This window comes from Natrix helvetica, assembly GCF_964273705.1.
Source record: "Natrix helvetica genome assembly, chromosome: 4".
Classification (NCBI taxonomy): Eukaryota; Metazoa; Chordata; class Lepidosauria; order Squamata; family Natricidae; genus Natrix; species Natrix helvetica.
Genome location: NC_138550.1, coordinates 1,888,119 through 1,900,487, shown reverse-complemented (window position 1 = coordinate 1,900,487; position 12,369 = coordinate 1,888,119). Strand labels below are relative to the sequence as shown.

General features: G+C 46.0%; 1 protein-coding gene across 1 annotated transcript in view; it reads left to right on the top strand.

Moving 5' to 3' along the window:
* The window catches only part of LOC309391619 (maestro heat-like repeat-containing protein family member 7), a gene marked incomplete at its 5' end in the record, with an annotated part of 32,392 nt that overhangs the window by 611 nt on the left and 19,412 nt on the right, over positions 1-12,369 (top strand). Inside the window, 8 exons of the mRNA XM_081952291.1 lie at positions 847-971; positions 2,091-2,213; positions 2,363-2,436; positions 6,908-7,052; positions 7,956-8,051; positions 9,715-9,819; positions 11,039-11,174; positions 12,010-12,125. Coding sequence (XP_081808417.1) covers positions 847-971; positions 2,091-2,213; positions 2,363-2,436; positions 6,908-7,052; positions 7,956-8,051; positions 9,715-9,819; positions 11,039-11,174; positions 12,010-12,125 — 920 coding nt within the window. The remainder of the gene's footprint in view (positions 1-846; positions 972-2,090; positions 2,214-2,362; positions 2,437-6,907; positions 7,053-7,955; positions 8,052-9,714; positions 9,820-11,038; positions 11,175-12,009; positions 12,126-12,369) is intronic.

Genomic DNA, 12,369 nt, shown 5'->3' with positions numbered 1-12,369 from the left:
CCCAGCGCTCTCGTACCTTTGAACAGTCCCTAAATGAAAGGTTGTAGGTCGAGGACCACCTGTAGACTTTCTGGGGAGACCCTCCCCCACAGAAGGTCCTGTCTCATAAAACATTACACGGAGCCACGATGATTCGCTTATTTTAGGTCTTTCCTCTTTTTGTTCCAACCATTGATAAAATTTATCCCAGATCTTGTAATATTCTGATTCGTCTTTGTCCTCCAATTCCCACGTCAATTTATCCATTTCAGCACAAATCAGAATTTTCCTAATCACTTCCTCTTCTGGTGGAATTTCCATGTTTTTCCAGTTTTGGGCAAAGACCATTCTTGCTGCCGTGATAATATGTATTATTAAGTAGATTAGCCCCTTGTTATGTTTATCGTTTATGATTCCCAAAAGAAATAGTTCTGGTTTGAATTCTATTTCCCCTTCAGTTAACTCTATCAGCCACCTTTGAATTTTGCGCCAATATTATTTTGTTTTTTGACAGGGCCACCACATATGGTAGTATGTGCCTGATTCATAATCTCATTTCAAACAATTTGGCACTAAATTTCTCAACATTTTGGCTATTCTCACGGGTGGGAGTTGGGTGGCATCACGTTCCTAATGACAGGGCTGGTCCAAAACTTGGAAGGTCCCTCGTCCCGTTTCTTTAGCTGGTTGTGGATCTGAAGAACCTTGGAGAAGACCTCCCAACTCTACAGGTCCCACTGCCAAGCTTCTGGAATTTTCCTTCCGGGACCCACCATGGTTCTCCTGGTGGGGTGGGGCCTTCCCTCCCATTGGTGGAAGGAATTAATTGACTCTGTCTCTCCCCCCACTTCCCCATGGTAGCGTTAGTCCCTGACCTCTCAGCCATGGCTACGATTTGGGAAGAAAATGACGACCCTCAGTCTGATCAGGGACCGGAGCGCTTCCTGTCCTCCTGGAGAAGCAGCATGGACTATTTCAACAGCAAAAAAGAGGTATGGATGTTAGAACATAGAATAACAGAGTTGGAAGGGACCTCGGAGGTCTTCCTCTCCAACCGCCTGCTCGAGCAGAAGACGCTGTGTCATTTCAGACAAACGGTTGTCCATTCTGAAGGCCTTGATTGATGGAGCACCCACAACTGGGAACACCAAAAGAAGAAAAATGGTAGCAGGAATTGGATGTGTCCAGTTTAGTAAAAAGAAGGACCAGGGTGACTTGATGGCAGTCTTCCAATATTTGAGGGACTGTGACAGAGAAGAGGGAGTCAAGCTATTCTCCAAAGCACCTGAAGGCCGGACAAGGAATAATGGATGGAAAATATTCAAGGAGAGAAGCAACCTGGAACTAAGGAGGAATTTCCTGACAGTGAGAACAGTGGAACAGAAATGGCCTCCAGAAGTTGTAAGTGCTCCAACACTGGAGGTTTTTAAGAGGAGACTGGACAGCCAATTACAATACAATAGCAGAGTTGGAAGGGACCTTGGAGGTCTTCTAGTCCAATCCCCTGCCTAGGCAGGAAACCTTACACCGTTTCAGACAAATAGCTATCCAACATCTTCTTAAAGACTTCCAGTGTTGGGGCATTCACAGCTTCTGGAGGCATTTTCTGTTCCACTGATTAAGTGTTCTAACTGTCAGGAAATTTCTCCTCAGTTCTGAGTTGCTTCTCTCCTTGATTAGTTTCCACCCATTGCTTCTTGTTCTGCCCTCAGGTGCCTTGGAGAATAGTTTGCCTCCCTCTTCTTTGTGGCAGCCCCTGAGATATTGGAACAATGCTATCATGTCTCCCCTAGTCCTTCTTTCTCTGGAAAGATGTAGAGTCTTCTGCTGCAGCAGGGGGTTGGAGTAGAAGACCTCTAAGGTCCCTTCCCACTCTGTTATTCTGCTCTGTTCTATCACTCTGTTCTATTTGTCATCATCACCGTTATTATTATAATTCTTCCCGGGCCTGCATTTCCTATTATGAGTTTTCCCTCTAAGGGAAGACTGAATGGACAGAAAGATACACACCTCTCGCATAATTACAAATAATATTTTTTTTTCTTTTAACCAATTATTTTTCTCTCTCTCTCTCTCTCTCTTTTTCCCCTCTCCTCCCCAACCCCTTCTAGGATGATGTGATGAAGAAAAGCTTCTTTAAGTTCTTATCCGTTCTCAGCAAGACAATCAACTGGGCCCACATGACTGAATTCTTTCTGGACAATTTTACCTCGGATGTGGTGGGAGCCATCACTGTATGTCTTTGGTCTTTTTTACCCTCTGTTCTGACCGAGGCTTAAATGATCTGCGCAGCCTTGTATCTTCAACTCTTCAACCTTTTGAGGTTCTTCTTAGCAGAGCTGAGGTGGCCTTCTGACAGGGGACATGCCTTTCTCGTTGACAGGAGATGGTGAAACAAGAACTTCCAGAGCCCAACATCATCTGTCTTCAAGCAATGAACACCATCACGGACTTCAGGTAGATTTGCTTCTCCCTCGATCTTCTATCTAGCTGGTGGTCTAGAGTGGTCAAGCCATCTGCCTCCGAACATCCCACTCGCATTCATAAAAATAGTCCACTTTAGGTGTTGAGGAAAGGGTTGGAATCACGGGAAAAGGCCAAAAGGTGAGAACAGTTGCCGTAATAGATGTTCTGTCTGCATTGATTTAATATAAAGAGGCAGTTTGGCCTAGTGGTTAAGGTGCTGGCTTGGGACCAGGAGACTGGGAGTTCTAGTCCCGCCATAGGCATGAAAGCCGGCTGGGTGATGTTGGGCCAAACACTAGGAGACTGTGAGTTCTAGTCCAATCTTAAGACACAAAAGCCAGCGAGGTGACTTTGGGTCGGTTCCTCTGCCTCAACCCAACCTACCTTATTGTTTTGGGGAAAAACAGAAGGAAGAAGGAGAATTAGGCAAGTTTGCCCCCAGGAGCTATTTTTCTAAAAACAATAAAGGCAGGAATGGAATGGAATGGAATAGAGAATAGAATGGAATGGAATGGAATAGAATAGAATAAAGAATGAGAAGAATAGAATAGGAATAGGAATAAGAATGTGAATAGAATTAAGAATAAGAATAGAATAGAATTAAAAATAAGAAGAATAGGATAGGATGAGATGGGATGGAATAAAGAATAAGAAGAATAGAATAGAATAGAATAGAATAGAATAGAATAGGAATAGGAATAGAATTAAGAATAAGAATAGAATAGAATAGAATAATCAATAGTTTTTCCTAAGCCAATGAAAAAGGACTTAAGGATGGTGCCTCCCAGTTGCTCTAACCCTTGGGCACTATTGTACAAAACAGTGCAATTATAAAAATTCCTTGCTTTGACTTCAAAGCAGTATTATTGGCTTCAGGTAGCCTCAACCAACACCTAACCGGCAACTAAATTCAAATAAATAAACAAACAAATCACAGCACATTACAGAGTGATGATCTGCCCTCAACTGCCCAGCTCTCAAAGCATGTCGTAAGTCGAGGACTTCCATCACCCTCATGTTATATGGTTACAGGAAAAGAGTCTCTGAGTCAACCATGGCTGCTGGAGTAATATAGCAATCCCTTCTGGAAACAGGATGTGGGTTCAAACGAGGACAGCTGAAATATGTTTGTTCTCCTGGTTATCATTAAGAAATCCCCAAGCAACAACGGGAGCATGGGAACCGCTGAAAAGATGCTGTTAAACATATTTTTAAAACTTTGTTAAACTTAACAAAACATTTTAATTTGGAAGCCAGAAAGAAAATACCAACAGTGGGCCACAGTGCTAATTAGTTCAGCAACTTTCTTCCAGCTTGGTACAGGACCCTCTAAAAACCTAGCAACTTTAATATGGTATTTGTGGACTTCCCAGAATTCCTCACTGAGCATGGATGGCCTGGACGGCTGAGGAATTCTGGGAGTTGAAGTCCACAGGTCTTAAAGTTGCCAATTTTAGAGACGTCTGTGTAAGATCATCAGACACTTAACCTGATTTTGGTCAACCGTGGTGGAAATCCAACTTTTTATCCCTTCAAATGTTGGCTGATCCCAGCCCTTGTGCTTCATTCCATCAAACCATAGTTTAGCAAGATGGGTGAACCCAGTTACTATCTTCCTCGTAGTGTGGGGACATGCAGATAGTGCACTGATAGGATAGAATAGGATAGAATAGAATCTGGAATAGAATAGGAGAAGGAATAGAATGGAATGGAATGGAATAGAATAGAATCTGGAATAGAATAGGACAGCGATGGCGAACCTTTTTTGGCTCGCGTGCCACAAGTGGGGGGAGCGCAGGGGGGTCGTGTGCGGGCGTGCCGCACCCATAATGCAATGCGCGACCCCCTCAGTGTGCACGCACGCACAAGGCCCCCCCCATTTTTACATGCTTTTTTCGCCCTCCCCAGGCTCCAGAGGCTTCAGTGATGTGCAGTCAGGTGAGGCAAGTGAGGCAAAGCCTCACCACTCTCATCATGAAAAAAAAAAAAGGAAAAGGAAAAAGCTGAGCTAATTGCTGCCTCACCGTGGATGACTCTGCTTAACCTCACTGGTGCTCTCCCTCCCCAAGTGTAGTGACTTCCTCCCCAGGCCCCCATTCATTTTTCTCTCTCACACACACACAGCTGGATAAAACTATATAAAAATCTAGCCCAGCTTCACTGATTACAAGTTTGAAAAGGCAACGTGGCTCCACCTGCAATCAAACTACACTTGGGGAGGGAGAGCACAAGCGAGCACTGAGGAGACCACAGGAGGAGGCAGGAAGCCAGGCAAAGAGCCATGTTGTAGTACACACACTTCCCCCCAGCCTCTTTCTTTTGGAAGGCTCGGCTTGGCTCCCCTCCGGCTTCTCTGCCTCTCCTCTCACCCCAGCCTGCCAGCAGGAGGTGGTGGGTGGGCTTTATTGTGTTCCAGGCATTTCCCACCCAGACAGCAGGCTGCATTTGCAATGGTGGAGGTGTTTGGGAAAGGCAGCAGGGGAATGGGGGGGGGGATGGCAGAGGAGCTGCTTTCAAGCCACTGGAAAAGATATCCAATCCAACTTTTGTTTGTGGGGGGGGTTGTTTGAGAGTGAGTGAGAGAGGGAAGGGGTAGGAGAGATAGTCCAATCCAACTTCTGTGTGTGTGTGTGTGTGTGTGTGTGTGTGTGTGTGTGTTTGAGAGAGGGGGAGGAAGGGAGAGAGGGAGGAAGGAGGGGAAGGAGAAGAAAAAGAAAAAGAAAGAAGGAGCAAAGGAGAAAAACAAATGCTGTCGCTTTAAATTGGAACTGAGCATGCCTGGCTGTGGAATTCTGGGAGTTGAAGTCCACAAGTCTAAAAATATTTGAAACCCAGCACTGTGTCAGTGCCTCACCAGTCATAAACCTCACCGCATGTCACTGAGAGGCTTTATAGGAGCCTGGGGAGGGCGAAAAGAGTCTCCCCTGCCCCCCCGGAGGCCCTCCGGAGGCTTCAGGGACCGTCCGGAGGCTTCCCTGAAGCCTTCGGAACGCTTAAAACCACCCTCTGAGCAACCCGGAAGTTCCGGTTTGCTCGGAGGGTGGTTTTAAGCGCTCCGAAGGCATCAGGGAAGCCTCGGACGGTCCCTGAAGCCTTTGGAACGCTTAAAACGACCCTCCGAGCAACCCGGAAGTCACTTCCAGTTTGCTCGGAGGGTGGTTTTAAGCGTATGGTCCCTGAAGCCTCCGGAGGGCCTCCGTGGGAGGGGAGGCTCTTTTTGCCCTCCCCAGGCTCCTATAAAGCCTCTGGAGCCTGGGGAGGGCGAAAAATGGCTTTTAAAAAGGTGAACTCAGCTGGCCAGCGCGCGTATGCGTGCTGGCCAGCTGACAGGGCAGCGCCTCGCGTGCCCTGACAAATGGCTCTGCGTGCCACTTGTGGCACGCGTGCCATAGGTTCGCCATCACTGGAATAGGAGAAGGAATAGAATGGAATGGAATGGAATAGAATAGAATAGAATCTGGAATAGAATCTGGAATAGAATAGAATAGAATTCTTTATCGGCCAAGTGTGATTGGACACACAAGGAATTTGTCTTTGGTGCAGAAGATGCTCTCAGTGTCCATAAAAAGACAAGATACATTCGTCAAGAATCCTAAGGTACAACACTTAATGATAGTCATAGGGTACAAATAAGCAATCAGGAAACCGTCAATATCAATATAAATCGTAAGGATACAAGCGACAAAGTTACAGTCATGCAGTCATAAGTGGGAGGAGATGGTTGATAGGACAGATGAGAAGACTAATAGGAACAGTAATGCAGCCTTAGTAAATAGTTTGACAGTGGTGAGGGAATTATTTGTTTAGCAGAGTGATGGCATTTGGGAAAAAACTGTTCTTGTGTCTAGTTGTCTTGGCGTGCCGGGCTCTCTAGCATCATTTTAAGGTAGGAGTTGAAACAATTTATGTCCAGGATGCGAGGGGACTGTAAATATTTTCACGGGTCTCTTTTTGACTCGTGCAGTGTGCAGGTCCTCAATGAAAGGCAGGTTGGCAGCAATTGTTTTTTCTGCAGTTCTAATTATCCTCTGAAGTCCATTGATGGATAGTGTCCACGTTATTATCTGGAACTATGACTTGTGTGACTTCTGATGTCCAGATCTTCCCAGTTCATGCCATTTCATGATAGCAGTGTTCCAGTATCTCAGGGGTTGCCACGAAGAAGAGGGAGTCAAACTATTCTCCAAGGCACCTGAGGGCAGAACAAGAAGCAATGGGTGGAAACTAACCAAGGAGAGAAGCAACCTAGAACTGAGGAGAAACTTCCTGACAGAACAATTGATCAGTGGAACAACTTCCCTCCAAAAGTTGTGAATGCTCCAACACTGGGAGTCTTTAAGAAAATGTTGGATAACCATTTGTCTGAAATGGTGTAGGGTTTCCTGCCTAAGCAGGGGGTTGGACTAGAAGATCTCCAAGGTCCCTTCCTGCTCTGTCATTCTATTCTTTTTGTTTCCTTCAGCAAGAAGCACATCATGAAAACCATGGGGTCCTACAAGAAGGGTATTCTACTCCGGACTTTCTTCAAGAGCGTCTTCTCGTTGTCCCCCGTGAAGGCAGGACAGGAGGAAGAAGGAGTGGATGCTTCTAATGCTCAGTATACAAAGGTGCCCTGATTTTCCTTTCCAGATCCAAGATTTGATCACTTGCTTAACATAACACAATGAACTACAAAGAGTGGTGGGATTCAAAAACATTTACTCCTGGTTCTCTACAGGATCTCTAAGGTCCTTCCAACCCTATGATTCCATATACAAGTCCACATACTGTATATTGGCTGGGAATTCTAGGAGTTGAAGTTCCACTCATCTTAAAGTTGCTAAGACTGAGGAACATTATCCTACAACATCTGGAGAGGATGTTGCCCTACCAGGCTTCTTGAATTGTTTGAAGGAGGCATAGTTGGCCACAAACTTTCAGGGATGACCAGCCTTTGGACATTCAATAAAGAATTCAGTGGTCTCTTTGGTCAGAGTTTGTTGTAGAAAAATGAAACCCAGAAAGCACACATAGATAACCGATTCAGCTGGATCCCTTACCTTCTTTGTATACTGTACATAACAACAGATGAATAAATGTACAATACCAATAGTAGATTCTTTCAATGTGGTAGAAGCTACAAGCAGAGCATAAGCAGGAGAGAACAGTTAGCTTCATTTCAGAGTTCACAGCGGACAAAAATCAGTCTTGTTTCAGTTTCAGTTCAGAGAGCAGACTAGAATAGTTCTCTTGCACAGACTCAGAGCTGCATAGGCAAGCCACGCCCAGGCTCCAAGCTGTCTGGCCTGACTCTCAGTCACCAAATAGTTCCCATTGGCTGACCCAGTTGCCATGCCCATACATTGTCTGACCTTGTTACCATGTCCTATTCCAGCCAGTCCCCAATGGCTGCTCTGTTGCTATGTCCTATTCCCGTTCATGAATATTCTGACATCTTCCTTTCTGGATTGCTCACCGTTTGTAAACTCTTTACTTCCTCGGTCCTAAAACTTGCTCTTTGTATCTCCTAGAATCTCTTCATTGGAACCTATCAAGCCTTCAGTGAAATGCTCCAGCAATTAATGGTGGAGAATCCCATTCCTTCAGAGCTGGAAAGGATCTTGCAAGTAGGTTACTGGGGAGGAAAGTCTTGTTATTAGCTCCTCACACCTATGTCAATGAAGACTCAATGATCCAGGCCAAAGGGATTGTTGGAAGAAATGTCCTTCTTGGATTCAGTTCCAAGTGGGGGAAAAGACACTGGAAACACGGAGGCTGCTTGGAAAGATGGCTTAATGGTGGACAGGGTCACGTGGCTTGAGCTCCTGAACAGAAAGGGGGGATCCCATACTTCCAGATGTTGGGTGAAGAAGAAAGGAGAGAAAATAAGGGCTTGCTGAGAGTTCCTAAGTTTTTTTATACTCTCTGTTTGGCCCCACCTCTCTGTTTCCTGCTCCTGTGTAAGAAATGTATTCTGATTGGTTTTCAGACTCCCAGAAGCGGGGGGTCTTAGCTAACTTTATAGGTTGTGTGCCTTTTGAGTCCCAAGCTTTTTTGAGCCTTGCTTCTTCCCAAGTGCCCTGTGGTGAGATGGGTAAAGGGCTAATACTATAATGCCTTAATCCCATCACCCTGGGGCTAAAGGGGGGAGATCTCTGTTATGTAGAATAGACTGACTCAGGCGTTTTAATGGCCCATTGACAAAGGTGGGGGCTATTAGGAGTGAGTCGGTTTCCTACCTAAAAACATGTTTCTCCATTTCTTATCCAAGGAAATATAATACTCTGCCTTTTCAATATTTCCCAGGATATTTCATTTTTCTAGGAGAGAGGGGTGGGTGCTAACTTCCTACAGTATCTAAAAGGTGAAATCATGGCAACTGGACCAACATTATTTTGACTGATGAAGTTGCTTGGATGAGCAACGAAATATCTCAGATTAACAATTTTTGGTCCAGTTGCTATGATTTAACTTTTTAAGATACTTTTGGCCTGGATGATTGAATCAATCAATCAAACAGAATAGAGCTGAAAGGGACCTTGGAGGTCCTCTAGTCCAGCCCCCTACTCACGGACACTGCCTGTCTGTTTTGACCTAGGCTTCCCCAAAAAGCAGGAGGCAGAGTCCTGGTCCCGACAAAACCCCTTTGATTAAACGAATGTGAATTCCTCTCATTCACCTTCAGCAAAAGCCTGGCAAACAGTCTTTCAAAGGAGTATTTATGACCACAGACCTCATCTATCTTGGAAAGCTGCCATGTAGATATTTTCCAAATGAGGTGCTGTGGAAGGAAAGGCTGGGCACAGAGTCTCTGAGATTCACGGACAGATCTTCACACTCCTGAAACGAATCCAACGACCGAAAGAAGGAATTGTTTCCTGCAAAAGCCCCCTCCCCTGTAGCTCCTCTCTTATTTCCTATGGGAGGGACCATTCAGCTTCGACCTGTGACTTTACTCCCAAGTCGACCCATGTTCCTTAGCTGCTCCAGCTGTTCATCTGCCCCACTGATGTCTGATTCCGAAGGCAGCTGATAACTGTCAGACGGCCCTGACCCCCTCTCTGCCTCTGACACAGAGCCCTCATCAGAGCCTTCCCCGGACTCCAGGACTGGCCCATCTTCCTCCCCAACCTCCTCACTCTCCGAATCTGCTGCCAGCTCTGCTGACCACTGGCGGGCCACAACACTATCTGGTTTGAGCTTCAGTGACCGCTGAGTGTCCAAGTGATCAGGGACACCCTTATAAAGCTCTGCTTTTCTTCCTCTTCCTCTTCCCTTACTCCCACGTAGCTCATGGTTCCTTGGCTGCAGTCCCCGGAGGCTGACCTGCGCGAGAGGGCCATCTGGAGCAGTGCCTCGCTCCTCAATTTTGTCAGCAACAAATTGCAGCTGGATGTGAGTCGCCACGAACCTGTCGCCACGAGAGAAGCAAAATTATGGATTACTCTTTTGTCATTTATTTTATGCACTTATTATTTTTGGTTTATTATTGCATTGTGGTATTGTTGGATGGTGTCGCTCGACCTGGCAACTTTTAGATGCCTGGGCTTCTTCAACTCCCAGAATTCCCCAGGCCTCATGGTTGTTGCTAAGGGTTTCTGGGAGTTGAAGTCCACACACCTGTAAGTGGCCCAACTGGAGAATTCTGGGTGTTCAAAGCTCCGCAAAGATTTGGATCTGTTTTGAGTCTGCTGCTCCTTTTTGCCCTAAACATACTGCTGGGTGAAAACGGTGGACTTCAATTCAAGACTTATAGAATAACAGAATTGAAAGGGAACCTGGAGGTCTTCTAGTCCAACCCAGGGGTGGGATTCAGCCAGTTCTGCAATCATGCAGAGAACCGGTTTCTAAAAAATTTGAATCCCACCCCTGTTCAAGCAGGAGATCCTATCCCAAGTCAGACAACTGGTTGTCCAGTATCTTCTTGGAAACCTTCAGCAATGGAAGCACCCACAACCTCTGGTGGCAAGCTGTTCCATTGGTTGATTGACCTCACTGTCAGGAAGTTTCTCCTTAGTTCCAGGTTGCTTCTCTCCTTGATTAGTTTCCACCCGTTGCTTCTCTTCCTGCCTTCAGGGGCTTTGGAGAATAGCTTGACCCCCTCTTCTCTGTGGCAGCCCCCTCGGCATCCTGTTCCTCAGTATGGAGCAAAATCAGAACTCGCCCCTCCTTTTCTCTAGTTCTCTGGTTGTCAGGGTTCCAAATAGCACCCAAAAGTCAATCAGAGTCCGAGGCAAAGGATTCCTCAAAAGTTCCACTTTATGGAGAGAGACACGTTGGCACATCTGGGGAAACCCAAATCTGAAAGCTTCCCGGTTTCCCCCACCCAGTTGAAAGTTCAAGATCTTTCCTCCCCCACCCACCAGCCCATCCCATGGTCCAATCTCCCACTGCCATGCTGGCAGCTTCCACCCATCCAGTTCCAGTCAGGTGCAGAGACAAAGGATGACCTTGGCTTTCTAGAAAGAATGTTGTTATGGCTACATATCATCTAACCCCCTCCCATTTCCCCACCATAGAAAATGCATAGCAGAATAATATAAAGTGTGGCAGGCCAAAGATCCAAAAGAAAAGATGGCTGCAGGCCTGACACTGGTCATTTCTCTCCCTTTAGACCAAGTCCAAGTTCTCCCACCTCGGTCATCTGGTAGCCATTCTGGGAATCTGCTGCGGTGATCCTATCAAATCGATCTGTTCCAAGGCAGCCAAGAGCGTCCACCTTCTCCTCTCCATCGTGCTGGGCCAAAAGAGTAAGAGGGTTAAGCGGGAATCAAAGACTACAAAATCCCCATCTTTGCACGGTTTTCCCAGAGACCATCTAATCCATCCTCTCAGATTAGTCCAGATTAAATCCCAAACAGATCGGGCTTCTCTTTATTCAGTTCCAGTGAAGGGGACCTCCATTCCATCTTTGAGGATCCCCAAGATCAGAGGTGGGGAACTGTGGTCCCTTTAAGACTTGTGGACTTCAACTCCCAGAATCCCTGAGCCAGCATGGAATTCTGAGCATGGCGGGCTCTGGAATTCTGGGAGTTGAAGTCCACAAGTCTTAAAGGGCCACGGTTCCCCACCTCTGCCTTAGTCAATAAAAGCAATTTCTGTTGTTAAGCATGGCAGTTGTTAAGTGAGTTTTGCCCCATTTTACAGCCTACCTTGCCACAGTTGTTAAGTGAATCACTGCACTTGTTAAGTGAGTGACACAGTTGTTAAGTGAATCTGGCTTCCCCGTCGACTTTGCTTGTCAGAAGTTCGTAAAAGGGGATCATGTGACCACGAGACACAGCAACCGTCCTAAATACGAGTTAGTTGCAAGCATCCAAATTTTGATCACGTGACCATGAGGATATTGCAACAGACGTAAATGTGAAAACAGCCATAAGTCACTATTTTTAGTTCCATCGTAATTTCGAATAGTCATTAAATGAACTGTTGTAAGTCGAGGATTACCTGCACATCTCAAGCTAGTTGGCAAACCCAAGAAATGGGCTGAGGGTGTTGGGTGAAGTCACCCCGCTTGTTTGAGAGGTCCAAGAGTTACACAGAGGTAAAGTATGGTGAGTAACGCTTGATTCTGCTGTATGCCAGTTGCAAAATTAGACCAAAAGAACGTCCACACCGAAGTCATTAAGTGGAAGCACCAGGAATTTCTGGAGACGTGGAATCCGATGGTTTTTCTGAAAAATCCTTCCAGAGTTGCTGAGGTAAATGAACGGAGGCCCACATTGTGACCAGCATGGGGGAGGGGAAGAGGAAGAGGAGGAAGGGAAAGGGAATGGGGAAAAGTGAGAGTGACAGTGGAAGTGCAGGAGAAGTGAACATGTGGGAAAGGGAAAGTAGGAGTGAGTGAAAGGGAAGGGAACGAAGGTTTAGGGAAAGGGAAAGAAAGGGAAAATAAGTGAAAATGAAACCAAAAGTGAAAGTGTGGGGGCACGAAAGCGAAAAGAA